Genomic DNA, 22,605 nt, shown 5'->3' with positions numbered 1-22,605 from the left:
TAAGTCAGTGTTCATGCAGGTAGTTGCAGTTGCAGGCAATGTGTCAGGAAAGCATGTGAAATGTAGCACAGCCAGAGGGAAAGGTCACTTAATGTCATATAATATGTGTTTATATATATAAGAACTGCTGTAAAGGTCATATGAGCTGAAAATAAAAAGTAGTATACTCACTATAATAGAATAGGACTAGTCTTCTGAGAACAGTTTACCTAGTAATTGTCCTTCCCCCTCCCGTCTCAGGGACTCTCTGTGCCACCGGGAGGGGGGGGGGGATCTGTTGGGATTAGCCACCACAGTCAAACACACTGACCAACACGACAGACTCGCTCACCGATGGCCACCGTCTGCCGACTCCAGGGCGCCGACAGGTAAGAAATCTCCAGACATTTATTTCAAATCCTCAATTCAGTTGAGACGAAGAAGCGCGAGTCGACGGTTAAACATCTAAATAAAAAAGGAGCACGTGTAGAGAGTGGATCAGACCAACAAGCTGTCAAGGATGATCTGCTGATCCCCTGGCTTTAATGCTCACTGAGGGACAGCGTCGCGACCTTTTGACCTCAACCCACAAGGGTTTTTTTTTAACATATTCATCAGCTACTTCCTTCCATTAGGTGATTAGGTGTCCAATCTCTGCATAATTCCCATTTTTGAATAGCGGTTGTTAAGTAATCTATTCATAGAGCACAGTAGGCAGGAGCCCAGTAGACGGGATTATTGGTTGGAGTGGACTTCCCACCTGCCACCAGCTCAATACGAGCTGAGACTTCCTACTATTCTTACAGCAGCGTGGAACTTGTGCCAGCGTTGGCTCTGGTTTTGGTGTCGCACCGGCCTGCAACATGATGTCTGACTGTTTTTTTCTCTCCTGTGCGTCCGCCGTTTTAGTCAGTAGCCTCGTGTGACGCGTCGGGGGATCTGCTCGCCATGGCCTCCCTGGAGGAAGAGCTCACCTGCTCCGTGTGCCGAGACTTCTTCCCACAAGCCCACCCCCTGCCCTGCGGCCACAGCTTCTGCCCCGCCTGCATCCGGGAGGCCTGGAGCGGCCAGGGCGAGGGCAAAGGTCGCTTCACCTGCCCCCAGTGTGAGGAGGAGCACGGCGGCGTGCCGTGCGACTGCTGCCCCGCCGAAGGCCAGCCGCCGCCTCCGCTGGCCGTCAAGACCTGCCTGAGATGCGAGGTGTCGCTGTGCGCCGAGCACCTCCAACCCCACCTGGAGAGGCCGGCGTTCAGCACCCACCTGCTGGTGGATCCGCTGGGGGACCTGTCGCAGCGGCGGTGCCCGACACACGCCGAGATACTGCGGTACTACTGCGCCGACGACCGGGTGTACGTGTGTGGAGACTGCCTGCTGGACGGAGGCCACGCCGAGCACAAAGTGAAGGCGCTGAGACAAGTAGAAGAAGACCTCAAGGTCAGCTGGAGGACTCTCATGTGTTTAATTCGTTGTGTGCAGGAGTGTGTGTCTTCACGTGTGTGTGCGATTCCACAGCTCATCCTGCAGGCGCTGCTCAGCAAAGCGGAGGAGAAGCTGAGGGACGGAGAGCGAGTCCTCCAGGAGCACGAGGGCGTCGATTCCACCATGGCTGTGAGGACAAAACACTCAGTAGATCATCTGCACACTCTGTGCCGCTACGACCCAGCAAACCAATCTCTCCGGACCTCTTTCAGGACTGCGTGAAGCAGGACGACGCCCAGGTGGAGCGGCTGGGCTCGGACCTGCAGGTCCAGGTGGGGAAGCTGGTGGCGGCCCTGAGGGCGATCACCCAGAGGGAGAGGCAGCAGGTTATCGAGCGGGTGCACGGGGACTGCTCCAAGGTGAGGAGGGACATGAGCGAGGCGCTGAGCATCCAACATTACCTGTCCTCGCTGCTGGCGGAGACGGACCCCTTCCTGCTCATCTGGGTGAGAAATGTGGAAATGAAGCACATTTAGAGCAGAAATACTCAAAACTAAACTAGAAAATCGTAGCTTTCTTTTTTTAGCTCACTTAAAATGAGGCGTCTCAGTGGATGGAGTCCACCACTCTGGTCCAGACTGGAATGTCTCACTCACTGTTGGATTGATTGCCGTGAAATGTCGTACAGACATTTGCGGTATTCGGAGGATGACTTCTATTAACTTTGGCTGCTCTGACTTTTTCCCCCCGGAGCACAACCACGAGTGAAATGTGTCGGCGGCCATTTGGTCCGTCGCCATGAACATTCATCAGGTCTCCGTCGGTCATGCAGAGGAAAAAAAAAAACGCAGATGGAGAAAAAAAATGTCTCGATCCAGAACAATTCATCATTAAAAAAAAAGAAAAACAGCAAATAGTTTAGTTTATGTTGAACTCACGGCAGATGCTGTAGGTTTTGTGTACTTTAAGAGTCCAGACTATGCAGCAGAGCCGTTTACTACATATATTATTCTTATTAAAGTTGTATAAGTGCATATATTGCAGGGGGGAAGAAAATGCATTAGATATCCAGGGCTGCAGATGTGGTTTGTTGAGTGGATTTGTGTTTTGTTTGCTTTCTCATGCAGTCGGACACAGGGACAAAATCCTTTATGTCGTGTTTTTCTCAGCTGTCCTTCACTCTTTCTTTCCTCAGGCCTTCCAATCAGATGACACAAAGTAAGTCCAGTGTGTGTGTGTGTGTGTGTGTGTGTGTGTGTGTGTGTGTGTGTGTGTGTGTGTAGGTGTATGTCCTCTTTGTGTGAATGTGCTAGAAAGACTAACGTGATGATGAAGATGATAAACAAGAAGCCATCTAAACGTTATTCCTCTGGGGTTCCAGGTTGCTGGCCGACCTCAACAGTCCGCTCTTCATCCCCGACGCCGTCACGCTGGACAGGAAGCACATCCTGGAGGACGTGGAGAGCAAGTACCGGGAGTTTATCACCGGAACCCTCCGCTGCCTCAGTGAACTCAAGAGGGAGCTCTGTGAGTGACACACACACACACACACACACACACACACACACACACACACATAGACACACACACACACATAGATACACACACACACACGCACACACACAGATACACACACACACACACACACACACACACACATACACACACACACACATACAGATACACACACACAGCTACACACACACACACACACACACACACACACACACATAGACACACACACATATAGACACACACAGACACACACAGACACACACACACAGACACACACACTCACATAGACACACACACACACACACACACATAGACACAGATACACACAGACACACACACACACACAGACACACACACACACACCTAGACACACACACTCACATAGACACACACACACACAGACACACACATACACACACACACACACACGGATACACACATAGACACACACACACATAGACACACACACAGACACACAGATACACACACACACACACACACACACACAGACACACACATACACACACACACACACACGGATACACACATAGACACACACACACATAGACACACGCACAGACACACAGATACACACACACACACACACACACACACACACACACACACACACACACACACACACACACAGGTGTGTATCTTACCTGTATGTTCTCCTCCCACAGTAACCAGTCCCTTGACTCTGGACACCATCACGGCTCATCCTCTGCTGAACATCTCCGACGACCTCCGCTCGGCGACGCGGGTTAAAACCCGGCTGCCCTGCGGCGCTCACCGCGAACGCTTTGACCACTGGCCGCAGGTCCTCGCCGCCCAGACCGTCACCACCGGGACTCACTACTGGGAGCTGGAGGCTGAAGGATTCTGGGATATTGCCATCTGCTATAGAAGCATCGGACGAAAGGGGAAAGAGGGCAACGCCTTCGGGAACAACAAGGTTGGTTTAGTTGACTTTAAATATGATACATGTCACATTTTTAGTGTTATTATTTCCATCATAATGAATCTGGTCTATAACAGTATTTCCCAGAGTGCATTTCAGGTTTTCTCTGGTTGTTCACTATCATAAATCAGGCCCCAATGTTGGATTTTTGCCATTTTTCAAACCAATTATCAAAATATTTTGCAATTGATTTTCTGCCAACAGACAAATCTGTTGCTTCAAAAAGGAAAAAAAACCCGTCCTTTGCTTCAAATGCCTTTCCTGTATTTCCAGGTGTCGTGGAGTTTGACGCAGCAGCATGACAGGAAGCTGGCCGCCTGGCACAACCGCAGGAAGATCCGCCTCGCCTGCCAAATGGCTGGCAACCGGGTCGGCGTCGCCGTGGACTACGGCGCCGGCACCGTCACCTTCTCCGAGGTGGGACCGTCCAACAACCTGACCCACCTCCACACCTTCTGCGCCGTCGCCTTCACTCAGCCGCTGTGTTTGGGCTTCGGCCTCTACAAAGCGGAGCTCAACAGCCACGTCACCATCGTCCGGGTCTGAGGCGGCGAGCAGGACGGCGAGAGCAAATAACTTGGACAAAGCCACGCCAAAATGAAGTGGTGATTTATTTCTCCACTTTGGGAACCACACAGCCTGGAACTGTGAGCATCTCTGATGTTTCTCTCAGCCTGAGCTCAGCTTCTCCCCCCCATAAAGACACAAAATCCATATTTCCATAAAACTGTGATCAGGTGGTATTGACAAGGAAATATGAAAGATATTTGAATCTGCAAACAAAAAGGCCAAAAATAGGTTTTTGGTAACAAAATTGCAAGATTGTTGCGTCCTTTTCGTTCCATAAAACCGCAGATAACTGGTGATCTGAAGATATTACTATTGTGTTGAAGAGAGAAAAGTGAAAAAGTGATAAATATCTGACGTCTTGGAAGAGAAGCCACATAAAGTAGAGGTGTAAATATGTCCTATGAAGGTGCATGAGCAACAAGAAGGAGCATTTCATCAGCATTTCTTTTTTAAACTCGGCTTGAAGACACGAAAAGGAATGGCTGATTTGATTGGATATTAAAGAAAAAGGAAAACGCCTGCCACTCACTTGCTACCTTTTGCCCTTTGAAGGAGCTCAGATGTCCAATTATTTTCCTATTTGTGTTTATTTCTCTGTAAAGCTGAGTGGGCGGATGTAACGTAGCGGGTGAGATAGAAGCAGAAGGAAGGGGGGGAGAGAGAGAGATGAGCTTACTCTAGCTCGGTTACGATCACACACATAATAATGTGATAGAGGAGCATGAAAGAGGGATTTCTTTGAGGTGTAACGGCGCTCCAGCTGGGATATGGAAAACAAGATCGCTCAGATGGAAAAATCAGGTGATTATCTCCTTTTACACCCCCTTAAAAATACTCTGTTTGTACTGCAAAGCTGAAAATAGTCGGGACTTACTTTAAGGTGAATAATGTTGCAATAATGAGAATCCTCAGCAGCCTGTATTTGTGTGCGGTTTTCATAAAGCTAAGAGGGAAATGTTTGGTATTGATGGTATTTAAACAATGTGCTGATTTAAAAATGACTGGCATCACCTGAGGTTAAAAGGAAGAAGCACCAATCCCTAATTTAATATTTAATATGTGAGTTAACCTCCCAAAAAAATCTGCTGAACTTGGAGAGAGAATAAAAGAGAAAAATGCAAAACAGTGAGATTATTTTATTTGTGTTTATTTAGGATGTTTGAATCCATAAGTGTGAAACAAAAGAAATGAGTGTTTGTTGTGTGAGGGAATTCGTGTTGAGCATCGCTGGGAGGAGGAGGGGGAGGGAGGGAGGGGAGGGGGAGGGGAGGGGTGCATTACAAACATAAAAGACAGATGGTCACTCAGCGGAGTTGTTCCCCTCACCTTCTCTCGTTCTCGCTCCCTTCTGGTTCCTACATCATTTTCCCTGTCACCTCTCCAGGATCTTACCTCATCTGTGGGGTTTTTTTCCTCAGCTCTCGTCTCATCAGCATCTTTTATTCCCTCCGTCTCCGTCTCCGTCTCCATCAGTTAGATTCTGAACCGGGATCTTTCACTCATCTTTCTTCCTTTCCCCAGCCACGTCTCTTCGGCGTTCATGTCAGTTTTTTTGCTGAAGAAATCAACTTGAACTTTTTTTTGTCATTCTGACTCCCCTCCTCCTCCCTGCTGACGCGGCACGTCGGACCCTCCAGAGATTTTGGGATTTGTGGGCGCAAACAAGAAAAACCAGAAAGCTGGACAGGAAGGGAGATGATTGGCAGCTATGGCCTGTGAAGAATTCTGATATTATTTGGCTCCGAGGCAGATCGCCGCCCGGGTGCATATCAATGTGCTTCAGCTGCTTCCAGCCGAAACAAAGAGGTTAAAGGTCGAATCTTTTTTTTTTTTTTTTACTGTAGCATGTTCACTTCAAGTTGTCCAAAGTGACACTTCGCTACAGTAGAATCAGTCAGAGATATTCGACTGAACAGCCAAGGTTCAGTCATGCACCCCAGGTCAGTCACCTTTGACCTCCCCATGCTGTTGGGCGTGCTCCTGCTGTGGGGGCCGATGGAGTCCGGGGCCCAGAATGACACGGAGCCCATCATCCTCGAGGGGAAATGTTTGGTGGTGTGCGACTCCACTCCTTCGTCGGAGCCGGCCGGGAACGCCCTGGGCATGTCGGTCCGCTCGGGCTCCGGCCGGGTGGCGTTCTCCGCCAGCCGGCAGACCAACCACGAGCCCACAGACATGAGCAACCGCACCATGATCATCTACTTCGATAACGTGAGTATGCGGCCGCTTTTAACTCACAGTTAGGACATCTTGCAGTTAAAATAGAGCCCATGAGAGGACTTTGAAAATGTGTCCATAATTCTGAAATAAAAAATTTAAAAAAGGATGTTTTCATGGTGCCATGATAAAAAAATAAGGTTGATCAGCTTCTGTAACTGTTTTGCAGTTCATGGGGCTTTTTGGGGCAAATATGACTGTTCAAAGAAAAAAAGGCTCAGTATTTTTGGGTGGAGTCTGACTGCATGGACAAAAAACATGACCCAACGCCTTCCTCCTCGCTGTTGCATCAGATTCTGGTGAACGTAGGCACTCATTTTGACCAAGAGAGCAGCGTCTTCCTGGCACCGCGAAGAGGCGTGTACAGCTTCAACTTCCACGTCGTGAAGGCCTACAACAGGCAAACTATTCAGGTACCATACCTCCATGACACTTGTAGTTTTCGCCACAGTGGAGCCGCTTCTCTCATCCCTTCATTTGCTCTCTCTTAGGTCAGCTTGATGTTGAACGGCTGGCCGATGATTTCAGCGTTCGCCGGCGACCAGGACGTGACCAGGGAAGCCGCCACCAACGCCGGCCTGGTGATTATGGAGAAGGGAGACAAGGCCTACCTCAGACTGGAGAGGGGTAACCTGATGGGAGGCTGGAAGTACTCCACCTTCTCCGGGTTCCTGGTCTTCCCCCTGTGAGGAAGGTGGTGGAGGTGTCGGGGAGCGTGATGGGAAGGAGGTTTGGACGGAGCAGCGGCGAGAAAGAGGTGCAGAAAGACGACAGGTGGTGGAAGAAAAAAAAAAAAGGACGCCTTCGATCTGTAACTCTTTATGCATCGCACGAAAAAAGGATGCGTTTTATGCAAGAATGAGATGAAGATAATTCTCACTTGAGACCAAAAGAAGAGGAGGAGGAGAAAAAGAAGCATAAACATGACTTTAACTGTTTTTCTGTGAATAAAAATATATGTCGGGTTTGTAGAAAAGAAACTTTAAGTGTGAACATAATGCTTTTGTTGTGTCGCTATACGAGATACTCTAATCGTGAAAACGTATTAAGTGGCCATGTGCAATGTAGGCTTCTGTGCTAAGTGTTTGAAACTGTGCTCCACAGGACATCCTGTCTAGTTTAAAAAAGAACAACTTGCCAAACTTTCCCCTGCTGTGTCGTGTGACTGTTCCTCTATATGCCTGACTCCTGCAACAACTGTTTTGTTTATCCGGACAGAAATTTCTATCGAGGAGAAAAATACTGAAATAAAAAAAACCATATGAAGTTAAATCAAGTCAAATATTTCTTTTCCACAAAACACTTTCATACAAGAGAACATTGTGCTTGACTAACTAACTAAATGAGTCGATACTGTTGCATTATGGGGGCGTGACAGTTTAATCTACCCCACGCAAAAACAGTCTTTTCTCTCCCTCCCCTCCTCGTGGAGCTCCAGCCAGTGCCACGGCAGCTGTTTGTAAATATAGCTCTCACCAGCAGAGCGAGCGTTGGCGTGGACCAAGCAGAGCAGCGTGGGGCAGAGTGGAAGTGTGGCGAGGAGCGGATACTCCTCGCAGGGCCGCAGACAGATGGAGGCCTTGGCGAGCAGGCAGCCTCTTCTCCACGGGGCCGCCGCGGATAAAGTGTGGTGTGCTGTCGCATGCAGTCACTCACGCATCCTCGGGTTCATCACGACCATCCCTCTCTCTCTGTGTGTCGGCCTTGTACCAGAAAATTAGGGCCTCTTGTCATCTTTTTCCATTTAAAATGTGTTTATATAATATACCTGCTTAGGTGAGAGCATAAATTAAAAATATGATGTGTAAATTAAGGCCAGAGGAACATGCAAATGCAATTGGTTTAATATTAATTGTAATTTGCAATTGTAAAAATGTGGACTGCTTAAATATACAATATCATTTGACATGATGAAGGCCTTCATTTAGGCACAGGACAGGCAGACAGACATAACATTTGATCTTCAAAATATTAGCGACCTTCTCTTGCGCTGATTGATTGATTGTCTTAATATATTTGGGTGAAATTGGTTGGTGACGAGCTATTATAATCATGCGTCATGTCTTTTTGTTCAAGGAGAAAAAGATGTTGTATTTTGATATAAATATATGAAGAAATTGATTTTTGTTTGGCATATATTGTTAAATAGGTGCACAATTTGAATTGGGATGCGTTCTAAAGGGGTTAAAACTATAAAACGAAGAGAAGCTCTGTATCAATTTCTAGTTTTGAGACTTCTGCTTACATGGTGTGTATTATTATATACATACATGACTAATCAGATTACCTCAGAACAAGCCTGCCGCAGCCATGGACAATGCACAATGAAGTAGGAGTGGAGGGGGGTTAATAGGGGACCCACTTGGGCCCAGACGCCCCTTGTTAGTCGGATAATCTGGTCATTCTTTTAAAAACAGCCCTAACGGCTGGTAATCGTAATATCGGTCTGTTGCCACTAGAGGGCGCCCAAACCCCAGACACAGAACTGAATTACTAATTGAAGCACACAAATCATCACATTGCTACCTCGAAGAAAGCTGTTGTTGTTGCCTCAAAATGCAAAAAATAATAATGAAAAAAAATCAACAAAAAATCCCCTGTGTGCCCACGGGGTGTGTGGATGTATATTATAGATGGTAATAAGCAATATCACACGATGAGGATCATTCCTGAGCCTGAAGCCAGTGTAATAAAACCCTGACAGTGTCATTCACAGACAGGCCCGTTGGGTTCTGCGAGCCGTTAAACGCCGTGAGGTGATTCAAAAAAACCGTGTGTTTTTCCCCCAGTCAGCTCCGAAAGGCCCGCGCTTTCCTTCCGCACGTCCACGGCCGTCAAAACGCCAACGTTGAAGATCACTGAAGTCAAATGAGTCCTGCTAGGCCGCATTTATTGTTTTCTCAACCGAACTATTGTGGCTCTCGTCCCGCCCACAAGCGGCCGTTCGCGTGACGGATAGCCCCGCGCGGCCAATGAGATGGCCGTATGCTGCCGGCTCGAGGACCCACGGACCAATCGCCTTCCGATAGCATACGAGGGGCACGCATTCTACGCTTTCTCTGGCAAGAATGTTAGTTCCTGCTCTTCCCTTGGCCGTTTCCTGTAATCGTACAGTGTTGTGAGACGGAGAAAGCCATGTGTGTCGATGCAAAGGTAAATTTAGCACCCCGATATTATTTCTGTGAGAGTTGGGGCGGCGGACACGAGGGTTATTTTCATGTATTTTTGCCGAAAAACAGACGCGGACCAACCGAAACAGTATTGCGGCCTAAACCCGTGTCTGAACGTTGACGGGCAATGGTTATTGTGGCACGTTGCTTTGGTTTGGTCCGGTTTGTTGATGAGATTGAGGGAGTCCGGTGGACTGAACGGTTAGTAGTAAATGACAGAGACGCCGGGGAGAGGCGTCCGAACACCCAGCACATCACGTCTACGAGCCCGAATGTGTTTCGGGTGCCACGCACGATGTTGTAACAAGCTACAATCTTCGGTCGCGGTTACAAGCTAATGCTAGCCGACGGGGGTTTGTGAGAAAGACTGCATTAACGACCGGAGAGCATAGCATCCTTGCTCTCTCCAGCATCAGTACCCTCCTCATCGGAGTTCACTACTCACTATTTCCATTCACTGAAGCTTCCCTGGAGCACAGCGTTGTATATTACTATTTAAACGGCTTAAATGTGTAGTTTAAACCTCTTATCACATTCAAATCGGCGCTTTTGGGGGACAAGCTGGCCATGAGTTGGGTGTTATTTTCAACAACAATTAATTTTTTTAGAATCCACTGGCAATGATTTCGTTACTTGGCCTTATGTCATGAATATATATATAAATATATGTATTCTCATATATAGTGTGTATGATAATTGTTTAAATTAATTGACTCTTTTCAATCCCAGTGGTTAAGAAGATAAATATTGAGTGTTTTCATGTGAAAGTTGTCTGATTTTAGTAAACAATCCATCCTTTTTTCAATTTCATTTGTTTCTGTGTGCTCCTTGTTATCTCTATATTTATATTTTTCAGTTAAACACACTCGCCATTGAATGAACCCACTACATTTCAGTTCTTTGTATACAGGTTTGAGCTATATAATCATCAGTATAGCATTTTATTTTAAAATAATGTTTTGTACTTCATTGACACAAGTGTTTTTCTCCTCTTTTACCAGCTGTTTAACTAAAAGTTGAGAAGAACTGGACCGCGACTATTTAGCTTCCGTCTCGGAGTCTTTTTAACGTTGTGCCCGTCTCCCTGTGTGGAGTGGGCAAGATGGCAGACCCCATCATGGACCTCTTTGAGGACACGCCCCTGTTTAACCTGGATGCCCTACCGGACGACTCCTTCTCGCAGGGCTCCTCGGACCCCGTGGAGGAGGCCCTCAAGCTGGCGCTGGGCCAAGTGGACCCACCCATCGATACCGAGCTCACGCTCAGCGCGGGCCTCGGCGTTTCTGTAGCGGCTCCTGCCATCCCGGACCCTGTCCCCGTTCAAGTCCCCACACAGCAGCCGGTGGAGACTGCTCAGACTGTTTCCATAGTTACGTCTCCCACTGTAGCCCAAGTCCCTGCCCAGGTGATTGAAAGTGTACCTCAGATCCAGGTCCAGACCACCATACCCACCAGTACCACTGTCCTGCTGAGCTCACCTCTGACTGTTACCAGCTCCCCAATCACCACCACCGCCGCCACGCAGCAGCTCACACAGCAGCAGCTCACACAGATAACTCATCAGCTCACTCCACAGCAGTTAGCCGCCATCACGCAACAGGCCGGGGGTAAAATTGTCATTCTCAAAGGTCCCCAGGGTCAAGCCCAGGTCCTGCAGACTGTATCAGGAGCCACAACCCAGACCACCGGTAAGGTCATCCGTGTGTTGTCTGGCACCCCTCTTAAGCCTGGCATGTCCATACTGCAGGGGGGTACAGTGTTGAATCAGGCGAGCCCGGGACAAGCTCAAGTCAAGGTGGGTGGTGCGGGGGTGCAGAGGCTGCTGCAGTCTCCCAACGGGCCAGTAAAGCAGATGCTGCTGACCTCCTTGCCCCAGCAGACGCAAGGCCAGACTGTTCAGTTGCAGATCCCGGCCCAAGCACAGATCGCTCAAGGCCAGCCCCAAACTACTCAGATCCAAGTCCAGAACACAGGCCAGATTCAGCTCCAGCCAGCCATGCAAACCCAGGTAAGCACCACCTCTTATGCTACAGCGGGCAGACCACAAGGTGTCCCCACCACAACAGGTCAGAGTGGTGGTTTGCTAGCAGTATTTTTAGGTCCGTTTTTTTCCCTGAGTGTCCTGATGAGTCTGGTTCTGTGTATCTGATTTTTAGGGTGGCGAAGCAAAGCGGATCACGCTGGTCCTCCAGCAACCTGGCTCTGCGCAAGCGGGTCAAATCCAGCAGGTTCAGACAGGGGGGCAGCAGCAGGTCCCAGCTCGGCTAGTCCTGGGGCAGCTCCCTGGAGGTAAACTGGTGATCCAGGGAAGCCAGCTAGCAGCCCTGACCCAGGCTCGGGCTGCAGGCCAGGCTGGAGGGCAGCCCAAAGTCCTCACAATTCAGCTGCAGGTGCAGCAGCAGCCCAACCAACAAGGAGGAGTAAAGGTGAGAAAGAAGTGTTCTAGAGTTTTCTGATTTAATCAGATACGTGTTTTCCTACACCGCATCTGATTTATTTTGCTCTTGTTTTCCTTCTTCTCTTGTTTGTGTTCTCTTTTGTGGTCGAGCTGTCTTCATGCTAGCTGCTACTTGATTTATATTGATGCAATTGAAAGGGGAAGTTTTGTTAATAATAGAACCAAAAGTTATCCACTAGATTTATTGCTACACTCTGTATTTTGTATGCATCTGTCCACTTACAGTTACGTTTTCAACCATTCCCCAGTCCTTTCCGCTTGTTTCACACGGAAAACCTAAATATTGCATGTCTGTTACAGGACACCAACAAGGAACAATGGCTACTTTAGTGTGGTAGGATCAGAACACATTGGTTCTGCTAACTAGCACTTCATTAGCAGTGAATGTTAGCTTGTTTTATTAGCCGCATGTTGTTTTGAATGTATTGGCTCACTGTAGCCAGTGAATATCTGATGAAGTTGGTTAAGCAATTTCTTGAAAAAGTTGAGAGTTTCATCAGATTTCTTTGTTACATAAGCCTGAATGGTTTCGGGTAAAAAAAAAGAAAAGATATGTAGCTCTCGATAGCAAGCAGTACAGTTTACTTTATTAAAAGTTGCATCTCCTCCAAGTAGTGTTCCACGTAACTTCCGTGTAAACTTTAATCATAACGAAGTTGTAAAATGATTGCATCATGGAAGAAGATATGCTTCTTTGAATATGCTTCTTACGTTTAGTTTATGATTATTTTATGCTCACGTGGCCGTATTTCCCACCAGCCTGAAGCAACGTAGCGGCATTTTGTGAAATATGTTTATTTGCTGACTTATCCAGAGTTGGATATGAAAAGATCAACAGTCAGTTTCATCTCTGTGCATTCAGAACACACACTGGTCCAGTGATTTGTTTAGCTTAGCCTAGCACAAAAGTTGGAGGCAGAAGAACGCGGTTAGCCTCGCTCCGTCAAAGGCTCCTTTCACAAGTTGACGAGTCCAGCCTAAAAACACCCGGGACAATATCTCCTCCTCAGAGTACAAAGATGACATCGATACTGCTCTTATCTGACAGACATTTTGTGGAAACTGCTTGATGGCATCTTATCAACTGAGTGTTCTTTCAAACTCTGCCAAATTCTTATATCATATACTGTCACTGCTTCACTGTATGAGAGCTCACAGTGACTTTTTCTAGGGTTTGTAATCTACTTTGGCAAATTTAAAAAGCCGTGTCTTGACATCTCCTCCTTTATACTCTCACAGTACCAGCTCGTCTCAGGAGCTGGGACTACTGGCAGCCCCCAGATGTTGCAGATCTCTCAGGGCCAAGGAGGACAGAGAGTTGCGGTGCCACTAAAAATGCTTCTGCAGCCACAGGTAGACCTCCACATGTGCATAAACATATACATGCATACTGTTCTATAGATGGGGGGGCTTAAGGGTTTCTCTCCCTCACTCTCAGACGAGCTCGGCATCCTCGGCTGGCGGGACGGTCTCCGTGGTGAAGGTCATCAACACGTCGGCCGCAGGCCCCTCCACTACAACCACCACTCCGTCCCAGGCCATCCGCATCACCAAGGCGCCCGGCGAGCCCGCCTCTGTGCGACGAGTGGAGATCCTCTGCAAGCAGGAGAAGGCAAACCGTATCGTGGCTGAAGCTATAGCCCGGGCCAAGGCACGTGGTGAGAAGAACCTGCCCAGGGTCTTGAACCAGGATGAGCTTCCAGCCACACAGACCTCCCCAGAATTGGGGGGCACTGTGACTGTGGTGTCTTCTGCTAAGAAAAAGTCCAGCGGAGGAGGAAGCAAGAAGAAAAGTCCTGTAGCCGGGGGAGGAGCTGCCAAAAGCACAGGAGGGTCGGATAAAAAGGGCAAAGTGAAGACGTCGGGGGGTTCCACTGGAGTGGCTGGAGGCACCGTTGTACCCGGGTCTGGGAACAAGAGCAAAAGCAAGACTAAGACAAAGTAAGTGATATGTAGGCATCTTATTTCTTTATTTTTGGAAACGTGGCTTCGCCGAAAACAATATTCATGACTGGCTTTGTCTGTCCTCTCTCCCTCTGTCTTCCCACAGCACTATAACTCTAGTGGGAGCAAAGAAAAGAAAGAGAAACGCATCCTCAGACCACTCCGATGGGGAGTTGAGCCCTGCTTCACCAGCTGCGCTGGATGATGACTTGATTACGGTACAAACACGTACATGGTCACATAAATAAGATGGAAATAAGATTAATGCTCAGGTGAGCTGACCTTTTGATGAACCTACGTCTAGTGGTGCCTCGCCTACGTAGTACCTCGGTGGTTCTTGTAGGAGATTGCTGGTGTTTAATCTTGTCTGTTGTGATGTTTCTTGTGGTGTGACCTTTTTATATATATAAAAAAAACAAAAAAAAACACACACACTCAATTTACGCCTTTGTCTTTCGGCCAGAAGAGGCGCTCCAATCGCGTAGTGAAGAGGAAGAAGTACACAGAGGACCTGGATATCAAGATAACGGATGATGAGGATGAGGCGGAAGATGTAGACGTTACTACAACCGCGGCAGCCGTGGCCTCCATCAGTGGCGGGACAGCGGCGCAACTCAAACAGGAAATGGAGCTGGATGTGGACGGACAGCCCAGCATGCAGTTCTTTGTGGTGAGTGTTAAACAGTGCTGTGACTGTTCTTATTTCCTGTCATGAAGGGATGGGCGCTGATTGGAAGGGCGTGGGTTTGTTGGCTTGTACGTGATGCGTATTTACATTGGTATTTAATATTTAGAGTATCATGTGGATCAACAGTCTTAAGTGTGTAACTTCTTTATTTGTTTTACAGGAAAACCCAAGTGAAGAAGATGCTGCCATTGTAGACAAAATTCTGTCTTTGAGACTAACTAAGAAGGAAGTATGTTATTCCATTGATTTAATTGAAAACAATTATTTAATTGATCACATTTAATGCCATTTTGAGAATCATCGAAATCCTGACAACCTGTTCTTCCCGTCTCCAAGGTGTGCCAGGGCCAGTACACCACTGTCGAGGAATTCTTTGTAAAATACAAGAACTAGTAAGTTTAGATATATTTCACTGAATAACTTTGTCCTTTGATTATTTCTGTTTGGTGAATAAAACCTGACTCTCGTTCTCAGTTCATACATGCACTGCGAGTGGGCCAGCTTGGGTCAGCTGGAGAAAGATAAGAGGATCCATCAAAAGATCAAGAGGTTCAAGACCAAGCACGCACAGATGAGGCATCTCTTCCAGGAGGTGAGAGGGGGACCTCCTTATTTTTAGGATCCTGTTGAGCTGCTTGAACACTAAATGTGCATATCTCTACTTCCTCTGACCCTGTGGTTCTGTTCAGGACGAGGAGGCGTTTAACCCAGACTATGTGGAGGTGGACAGGATCCTGGATGTTTCCCACAGTGTGGACAAGGACAACGGCGAGGTGAGAGATCCGGCCTTCAAAGAAATCACCCTTCTTTTGTAACATGTAACATGTTTGCGATAGCTGAAAGCTGGCTTTGACTCCTTCCCCTCCAGCCTGTTATCTACTACCTGGTGAAGTGGTGCTCACTGCCTTATGAAGACGCCACTTGGGAGCTGAAAGAGGATGTGGACGAGGGCAAGGTCGAGGAATTCAGCAAAATCCAAAACCGACAACCTCGTCTGAAAAGAACGGTGAGCAGTCGAGCGGAAGATGGCCAGCTGCGTTTTTTTTATAAATTCCTTGTTCTCTTCTCTTTATACATGTCTCCCCTTGCCCTCTCTCTCTCCCTCTCCTCAGCCACGGCCGTCTGCCAGCGCATGGAAGAAGTTGGAGGAGACCAGAGAGTACAAAGAAGGCAACGTACTACGAGAGTACCAGCTTGAAGGAGTCAACTGGTTGCTCTTCAACTGGTACAACAGGTATCTATCACAAACAGGCACGCGCTACACCACATGGTCGCCTGGAGCATTTTGAAGCCGCATTCAAACTGGATTGGAGCTTGAATTTGCGTAGTAGCAGGAGTCGCGTTAGAACATCTAACAAACGTTCACTAATTACTCCCCGTTTCTCGTCTCTCAGGCAGAACTGCATCCTGGCAGATGAGATGGGTCTGGGGAAGACCATCCAGTCGATCGCGCTTCTGTCCGAGGAGTACGGTGCTGGAGTCACAGGCCCCTTCCTGGTCATCGCTCCCCTCTCCACCATCACCAACTGGGAGAGGGAGTTCTGCACGTGGACCGACATGAACGCCATCGTGTACCACGGCAGCCTGGCCAGCCGGCAGATGATCCAGCAGTACGAGATGTACTTCAAGGACGACAAGGTGGAGCTATTATTGATTTACGACTGTTGAACGATTTTAACGTGATGTCCAACGTGTCTAATGACGTGTCATTCTGTCCGCAGGATCACTTGATCCCAGGCGCGTACAAGTTCGACGCCCTCATCACAACATTTGAGATGGTGCTGTCCGACTGCCCGGAGCTGAGGGAGATATCCTGGCGTTGTGTGATTATTGACGAGGCTCACCGCCTCAAGAACCGTAACTGTAAGCTGTTGGACAGCTTGAAGATGCTGGATCTGGTGAGTGGACCGCTGCAGAATCTGAAACCAACCGTCGAGAGTGCAGAGAATACTGGGATGCTTGTCATGTTAAATGTTGCATACAGTTTGAATACGATTAAGACCCTAATGCACTCAGTTTGTAGTGATAAACCAGAAACGCTTTTACGTCGACATTCACTTTGACTGGCTGAAAGGATTTCATTGTTCCTCATCTGTTATGTTCTTTTTCCTCTCCTTTCTTATTTTCTCTCCTGTCCCTTTTACATGTCTTGTTTGTTTCATTCTCCCTCTGCCTCTCTCATGTGTTTTCTCCCCAGGAACACAAGGTGTTGTTGACGGGCACTCCTCTCCAGAACACGGTGGAGGAACTCTTCAGCCTGCTTCATTTCCTGGAGCCTGCTCAGTTCCCTTCGGAGACTGAATTCCTCAGAGACTTTGGAGACCTCAAGACAGAGGAGCAGGTGTGCAATAGTCACTCTCGTTGACACTGACACACCTGTATTCATACACAACGGTATTCATGGTTTTGGTTTTGTCTGACTTTCTTCTCTCCGGGTCCACAGGTTCAGAAGCTGCAGGCCATCTTGAAGCCCATGATGTTACGAAGGCTCAAAGAGGATGTTGAGAAGAACTTGGCCCCCAAACAGGAGACCATCATTGAGGTCAGTGGAGATGGTGCACAATTATTCATATGAACGTTTCTGTTTGGAGATCTGAACAACACAATGTTAATTCTTTGACTGTACCGTCTCTCAGGTTGAGCTGACTGACGTGCAGAAGAAGTACTACCGGGCCATCCTGGAGAGGAACTTCAGTTTCCTCAGTTTAGGGGCACACAGTAACAGCAATGTCCCCAACCTGCTCAACACCATGATGGAGCTCCGCAAGTGCTGCAACCACCCCTACCTCATCAATGGTATTGCATCACAATATTACCAATCAATGTATGTTTGTTATAATCAGGCTTGAGATATGAAATAGAAACTGGCTGGTCTAGTCATTATGATATTTATTTGTTGATATTTTCAGATTGAAATGTTTCTCTAAAGCGTCGTGCGTGAAAATCTAGCTTCATTTCATAGCATAATAAAATCGTTAACCGTCTCCGTCTTTGGTCCAGGCGCCGAGGAGAAGATCGTAGCCGAGTTGCGGGAGGTGTACGACCCCATGGCCCCCGACTTCCATTTGCAGGCCCTGATTCGTTCAGCCGGCAAGCTGGTACTACTGGACAAGCTGCTGCCTCGCCTCAAGGCCGGCGGCCACAAAGTGCTCATCTTCTCCCAGATGGTGCGCTGCTTAGACATTCTGGAGGACTACCTCATCAACAAGAGGTAAGACCGCCAAGCTGTTTCATGCAACAGATTTCAAATACATTAAATATTGTATATAACTGTAAAAATGATGTCAAACATGTTTTTTTACAGATACCTTTATGAGCGAATTGATGGGAGAGTGCGCGGTAACTTACGACAAGCTGCCATCGATCGCTTCAGCAAGCCTGACTCCGACCGCTTCGTCTTCCTGCTGTGTACCCGTGCTGGCGGCCTGGGTATTAACCTCACTGCTGCTGACACCTGTGTAATATTTGACTCTGACTGGAACCCTCAAAATGACCTGCAGGTACGAGATTGTGCATTTCTCCATTTATTTCTTTGTTACGTGTACGTTTTTACAGTTTATGTTCAAAACTCGCAACCGTTGTCATTTTGACCCTTGTTTTATTCTCAGGCCCAGGCTCGGTGTCATCGTATTGGTCAATCCAAGGCGGTCAAGGTCTACCGTCTGATCACTAGGAACTCTTATGAGAGGGAGATGCTGGATAAAGCCAGTCTGAAGCTTGGTCTGGACCGAGCCGTCCTGCAGAGCATGAGTGGCAACAAAGAAACCAACGTCAACGGAGTAAGAAAACCTTCATGAACTCAAACTTCCGTATCGGTTGTATTCCATGTTTTATTTTGGAACAAATGACTGACGATGATATCTGCTTAACCTTTTAGCAAATACAACAGTTCTCCAAGAAGGAGATCGAGGACCTGCTGAGGAAGGGAGCCTACGCCGCCATCATGGATGAGAATGACGAAGGCAGCCGATTCTGCGAGGAAGACATCGACCAGATCCTTCAGCGGAGAGCCACCACCATCACCATCGAGAGCGAGGGCAAGGGCTCCACGTTCTCCAAGGCCAGCTTCGTGGCCTCGGAGAACCGCAACGACATCGCCCTCGACGACCCCGAGTTCTGGCAGAAGTGGGCCAAGAAGGCCGACATAGACATGGATTCCATGAACCGAAAGGTAAGACGATCCAGGTTGTATAGTGGTGATGCCACAACATTTAACTGGTGTATTATGTATGTATATAGATGTATGTGTTAAAGGCTTATTTACTGCTCCGAGTGATACATAATTCACTCAAATTTCCTTCTCCCGCCACAGAATACTCTCGTGATTGACACTCCCCGAGTCCGCAAGCAGACCCGCCAGTACTCCAGTCTCCGAGGTGAAGGAGGAGACCTGTCTGACATAGACAGCGATGAGGAGTATCCGCCTGCCAATTCAAGACAGTCGCGTGCCTCCCGGCGCTCCGACCGCCACAGCGGCGGGGGCTACGGCCGCACCGACTGTTTCCGGGTGGAGAAGCACCTGCTCGTCTATGGGTGCGTAGACCTCGCTGCTCTATTTCTGAATTCATACTCGCAGCTCTTGTCCCCTCGTTCTCACTCAGTGGTTTTCTTCTTTTCCTCCAGTTGGGGTCGGTGGAGGGACATCTTATCCCACGCCAGATGTAAGCGGCGTCTGAGCGAACGTGACGTGGAGACGATCTGCCGGGTCATCCTGGTCTTTTGTCTGCTCCACTATCGTGGGGATGAAAACATCAAGAGTTTCATCTGGGAGCTGATCACGCCGCCTGAGAACGGCCGCGAACCCCAAACACTACTCAACCACTCTGGTACGTTTCAAATGAGACTGAAAGGTGGATACATTAGTAAAGACATTCGTCTTTTGAAATGTTTTAAATTAACAGTTTCATCTTCCTCTCTGCCTAGGCCTGTCTATTCCTGTTCCCAGAGGCAGGAAGGGGAAGAGAGTAAAGGCCCAGAGCACGTTCGACGTTCAGAAGGTGGAGTGGATCCGCAAGTACAACCCCGACACGCTGCTCCTGGACGACAGCTACCGCAAACACCTCAAGCACCAGTGCAACAAGTCAGTGCAGCACAATCTGCTGCGTTTAGCTGAGTGTTTGTGTCAATCCGTGTTCCAGCTCTAAAACCTCTCCTCTCCTCCTCCAGGGTGTTGCTGAGGGTGCGCATGCTCTACTACCTGAAACAGGAGGTGATTGGCGAACACGCAGACTCGGTCCTGAAAGGGGCTGACAGCAGGTATCTTAACAAACGCACAAAGGCTCAATGAATGAATATCGCTGTGATACATCGTGCTCTTATTCATTTCATGTGTTCTTTAACAGGGATGTTGATATCTGGATGCCTGAGATGGAGCAGCAGGAGGTCCCTGCAGGATGGTGGGACACAGAAGCAGACCGCTCGCTGCTTGCTGGCGTATACAAGCATGGTAGGTTTTCTCTCGAGGGCAGAGTGAGTGTTCGTGATGGCCTAAAGGGATAGTGTGTCTAGCGATGTGGTTACAGATAAGCCAAGCATTACTTTTAATGGCCACGACTCCATCTCTGTTCCCAGGTTATGAGATGTACACCACCATGCGTGCTGATCCCTGCCTCAGCTTCCTGGAGAGAGCCGGTCGGCCGGACGACAAGGCCATCGATGCCGAGCAGCACACTGGTGATGCCGAGCTGGGAGATGAGTGAGTGTTCTCTGCTAACGGGCGATTAAAATGAATTTAGATGTGTAGTTTAATGGATATTGTATTTGTACATCTGCCACTTTCAAAGCATCCCGTTCATTATAACAATGAACTAAATGAAACGTGTTGAAAAGGGGTGTCTTTTAGCTGCTTAATGGTGCTTTGTTGTTTGTGTTGTGAAGTCCCGACTACGATAAGTACTCAGAGGACCCGGAGTTCAAGCCTGCGTCGAGACACGCCAAAGATCTTTTTGAAGAGGTACAAATCTGAGCCGTCACATCAAAGCCCTTCTCTTTGCACGAGTCGATTTGCGAAGACTGTTGAATGTTTTAGAACGAAGCAGTAGTGGAAGTTTTAACAGTTTAACGAGTCTCTATTTCACCTCGTCCCCCAGCCCGACTCCATGAACGTGGACGATGAGATTTCTGTGGAAGACAAGGCGTTGCCGGTCCTCACACAGAGCTTCTCCAGCCAGAGTGGTGTGTGCGATTGGCCCTCCAGCTCATCGCTTACAGCGCGGTTACGGCGGCTGATCACTGCCTACCAACGCAGCTACAGGCAGGAGCAGCTGAAGATCGAGGCGGAGGCAAAGGGCGACCGCAGGCGCAGGCGGTGCGAACAGGCCAGCAAGCTGAAGGAGATCGCACGGCAGGAGCGCCAGCAGAGGTACAACGGTGTTGCATTATGGTTATTTTTAATTAAATATTAATCAAATCAAGCCTTTTACGTTTGGAAGAGAGTGAATAAAAGACTTAACGCATAATCTTCAGGGATCTTTAGGTCTCCGCCACATTATTTTCCTTCTCATCTTTCTCCCAGGTGGACACGGAGAGAAGAATGTGACTTCTACCGCGTCGTATCAACTTTCGGTGTGGAAAAGATCAAAAAGGAGCTAGGTCTTCCCGAGGGAGCAGAGTCTGACTTCGACTGGAACCGCTTCCGCACCTTTGCTCGGCTGGATAAAAAAACTGACGAGAGCCTCAGTCGATACTTCCGCTCTTTTGTTGCCATGTGTCGGAGAGTTTGCCACCTGCGTCCAGGCCGCGGTGAAGGTAACTACCGCTGAAAGCTCAGCTCCGTTACTTGATTTAACTTCATATGCACAGGTCTTTGATAAATCCAGGTTTTTATGCTGTTAATATGTTAGTTTTTGGCAGTTTGAAGTCAACATGCTCTGCTTTTACCAGCCACATAACGGTAAATCTCTCTTCACTCATCCTGCTCAGAATCCTCCGAGATTTCCCAGACTGTGGCCCCCATCACTGAGGAGCGTGCCTCCCGGACCCTTTACCGCATCAGCCTCCTGCGCCGCCTCCGTGAGAGAGTCCTGCCCCACCCATGCCTGGAGGAGCGTCTGCCCCAGGCTCCGACCACCTCCGAGCTGCCCGCTTGGTGGAACATTCCCGAACATGATCGCCAGCTGATGTTGGGCGCCTCGCTGCACGGCGTTAGCCGCACTGAGCTCTCCATCTACTCAGACCCACAGTTCACCTTCTGTCAGGCTCGGGAAGAGTTCATCCAGACCCAGCAGTCACTGCCGCCTCCACCTCAAGCGCCGCCCGTCGTGGCAGTCATCCAGCCAAAGGCTGAGGAGGACGTGCCCGGCGTGAAGACGGAGGTAGTGTTAGACGATGCCCATTTGCTTGGAGGCGAGATCAGCGCTGCCCTGCAGAGTACGCCGTTGAGTCTCCATGACGGCAAGGCAAGAGGGCAGGGCTGGAGCCTCAAGAAGAGCAGGGGGAGGGTCGGAAAATCAGGAGAACGGAAAGGAGAGGGGGGGTCAGATTCAGACTCGGACTCTGATTCAGGCTCATCGTCGTCCGGGCGATCAGGCAGCAGTGATGAGAGTGGAGAGAGTGAGGAAGAGACGGAAAGAGGTAAGTTTGCAGTTAAAGAGAAAAATGTTGAATGCTGCAAGAATAAACTCAACATCCTCATCATTATGTGTTTCCTTTATTTCTTAGCGGGGATGAAGCTGTGTGATGTGGA

The 22,605-nt window shown here is 48.5% G+C and overlaps 3 protein-coding genes across 9 annotated transcripts in view; all 3 read left to right on the top strand.

Moving 5' to 3' along the window:
- Nucleotides 1–36: 36 nt before the first annotated feature.
- On the top strand, nt 37–4,467 carry trim110 (tripartite motif containing 110). 4 transcript variants are annotated; one of them, XM_084007698.1, is made up of 7 exons: nt 39–368; nt 889–1,587; nt 1,671–1,904; nt 2,594–2,616; nt 2,780–2,925; nt 3,597–3,868; nt 4,148–4,467. In XM_084007698.1, the coding sequence occupies exons 2-7, from the start codon at nt 928–930 to the stop codon at nt 4,418–4,420; spliced, it is 1,608 nt and encodes a 535-aa protein (XP_083863824.1). In that variant the 5' UTR covers nt 39–368; nt 889–927; the 3' UTR covers nt 4,421–4,467. The 4 variants fall into 4 exon arrangements, with proteins under 4 accessions (XP_083863825.1, XP_083863824.1, XP_083863823.1 ...); XM_084007700.1 differs by having other exon boundaries at nt 41–1,413; nt 1,492–1,587; XM_084007699.1 differs by having other exon boundaries at nt 37–1,587; nt 2,780–2,904.
- A 1,532-nt stretch (nt 4,468–5,999) lies between these two features.
- On the top strand, nt 6,000–7,907 carry cbln12 (cerebellin 12). Its single transcript, XM_084007719.1, has 3 exons — nt 6,000–6,655; nt 6,955–7,074; nt 7,153–7,907. Exons 1-3 carry the CDS (start codon nt 6,374–6,376, stop codon nt 7,348–7,350), a joined length of 600 nt encoding a protein of 199 aa, XP_083863845.1. The 5' UTR covers nt 6,000–6,373; the 3' UTR covers nt 7,351–7,907.
- A 1,794-nt stretch (nt 7,908–9,701) lies between these two features.
- The window catches only part of chd8 (chromodomain helicase DNA binding protein 8), a 15,920-nt gene continuing 3,016 nt past the window's right edge, over nt 9,702–22,605 (top strand). For 2 of the 4 annotated variants that reach the window (XM_084007655.1, XM_084007657.1), the window contains exons 1-33: nt 9,702–9,814; nt 10,833–11,839; nt 11,988–12,257; nt 13,529–13,642; nt 13,728–14,230; nt 14,340–14,451; nt 14,697–14,903; nt 15,082–15,150; nt 15,258–15,313; nt 15,396–15,513; nt 15,611–15,694; nt 15,790–15,927; nt 16,034–16,155; nt 16,316–16,559; nt 16,643–16,819; nt 17,119–17,262; nt 17,365–17,463; nt 17,558–17,717; nt 17,922–18,132; nt 18,226–18,421; nt 18,530–18,700; nt 18,799–19,092; nt 19,234–19,454; nt 19,545–19,747; nt 19,845–20,001; nt 20,088–20,177; nt 20,264–20,367; nt 20,493–20,616; nt 20,799–20,874; nt 21,011–21,282; nt 21,436–21,668; nt 21,843–22,493; nt 22,581–22,605. The exon at nt 22,581–22,605 is cut by the window's right edge and continues 82 nt beyond it. In XM_084007655.1, coding sequence (XP_083863781.1) covers nt 10,934–11,839; nt 11,988–12,257; nt 13,529–13,642; nt 13,728–14,230; nt 14,340–14,451; nt 14,697–14,903; nt 15,082–15,150; nt 15,258–15,313; nt 15,396–15,513; nt 15,611–15,694; nt 15,790–15,927; nt 16,034–16,155; nt 16,316–16,559; nt 16,643–16,819; nt 17,119–17,262; nt 17,365–17,463; nt 17,558–17,717; nt 17,922–18,132; nt 18,226–18,421; nt 18,530–18,700; nt 18,799–19,092; nt 19,234–19,454; nt 19,545–19,747; nt 19,845–20,001; nt 20,088–20,177; nt 20,264–20,367; nt 20,493–20,616; nt 20,799–20,874; nt 21,011–21,282; nt 21,436–21,668; nt 21,843–22,493; nt 22,581–22,605 — 6,551 coding nt within the window. In that variant the 5' untranslated portion in view covers nt 9,702–9,814; nt 10,833–10,933. The remainder of the gene's footprint in view (nt 9,815–10,832; nt 11,840–11,987; nt 12,258–13,528; nt 13,643–13,727; nt 14,231–14,339; nt 14,452–14,696; nt 14,904–15,081; nt 15,151–15,257; nt 15,314–15,395; nt 15,514–15,610; nt 15,695–15,789; nt 15,928–16,033; nt 16,156–16,315; nt 16,560–16,642; nt 16,820–17,118; nt 17,263–17,364; nt 17,464–17,557; nt 17,718–17,921; nt 18,133–18,225; nt 18,422–18,529; nt 18,701–18,798; nt 19,093–19,233; nt 19,455–19,544; nt 19,748–19,844; nt 20,002–20,087; nt 20,178–20,263; nt 20,368–20,492; nt 20,617–20,798; nt 20,875–21,010; nt 21,283–21,435; nt 21,669–21,842; nt 22,494–22,580) is intronic. The other 2 variants (XM_084007658.1, XM_084007656.1) reach the window with 1 other exon arrangement.

The sequence above is a fragment of the Eutrigla gurnardus genome (assembly GCF_963514095.1).
Source record: "Eutrigla gurnardus genome assembly, chromosome: 4".
Taxonomy (NCBI): Eukaryota; Metazoa; Chordata; class Actinopteri; order Perciformes; family Triglidae; genus Eutrigla; species Eutrigla gurnardus.
Note: the sequence above shows the minus strand (reverse complement) of the source record. Positions and strands in the feature narration are given on the sequence as shown.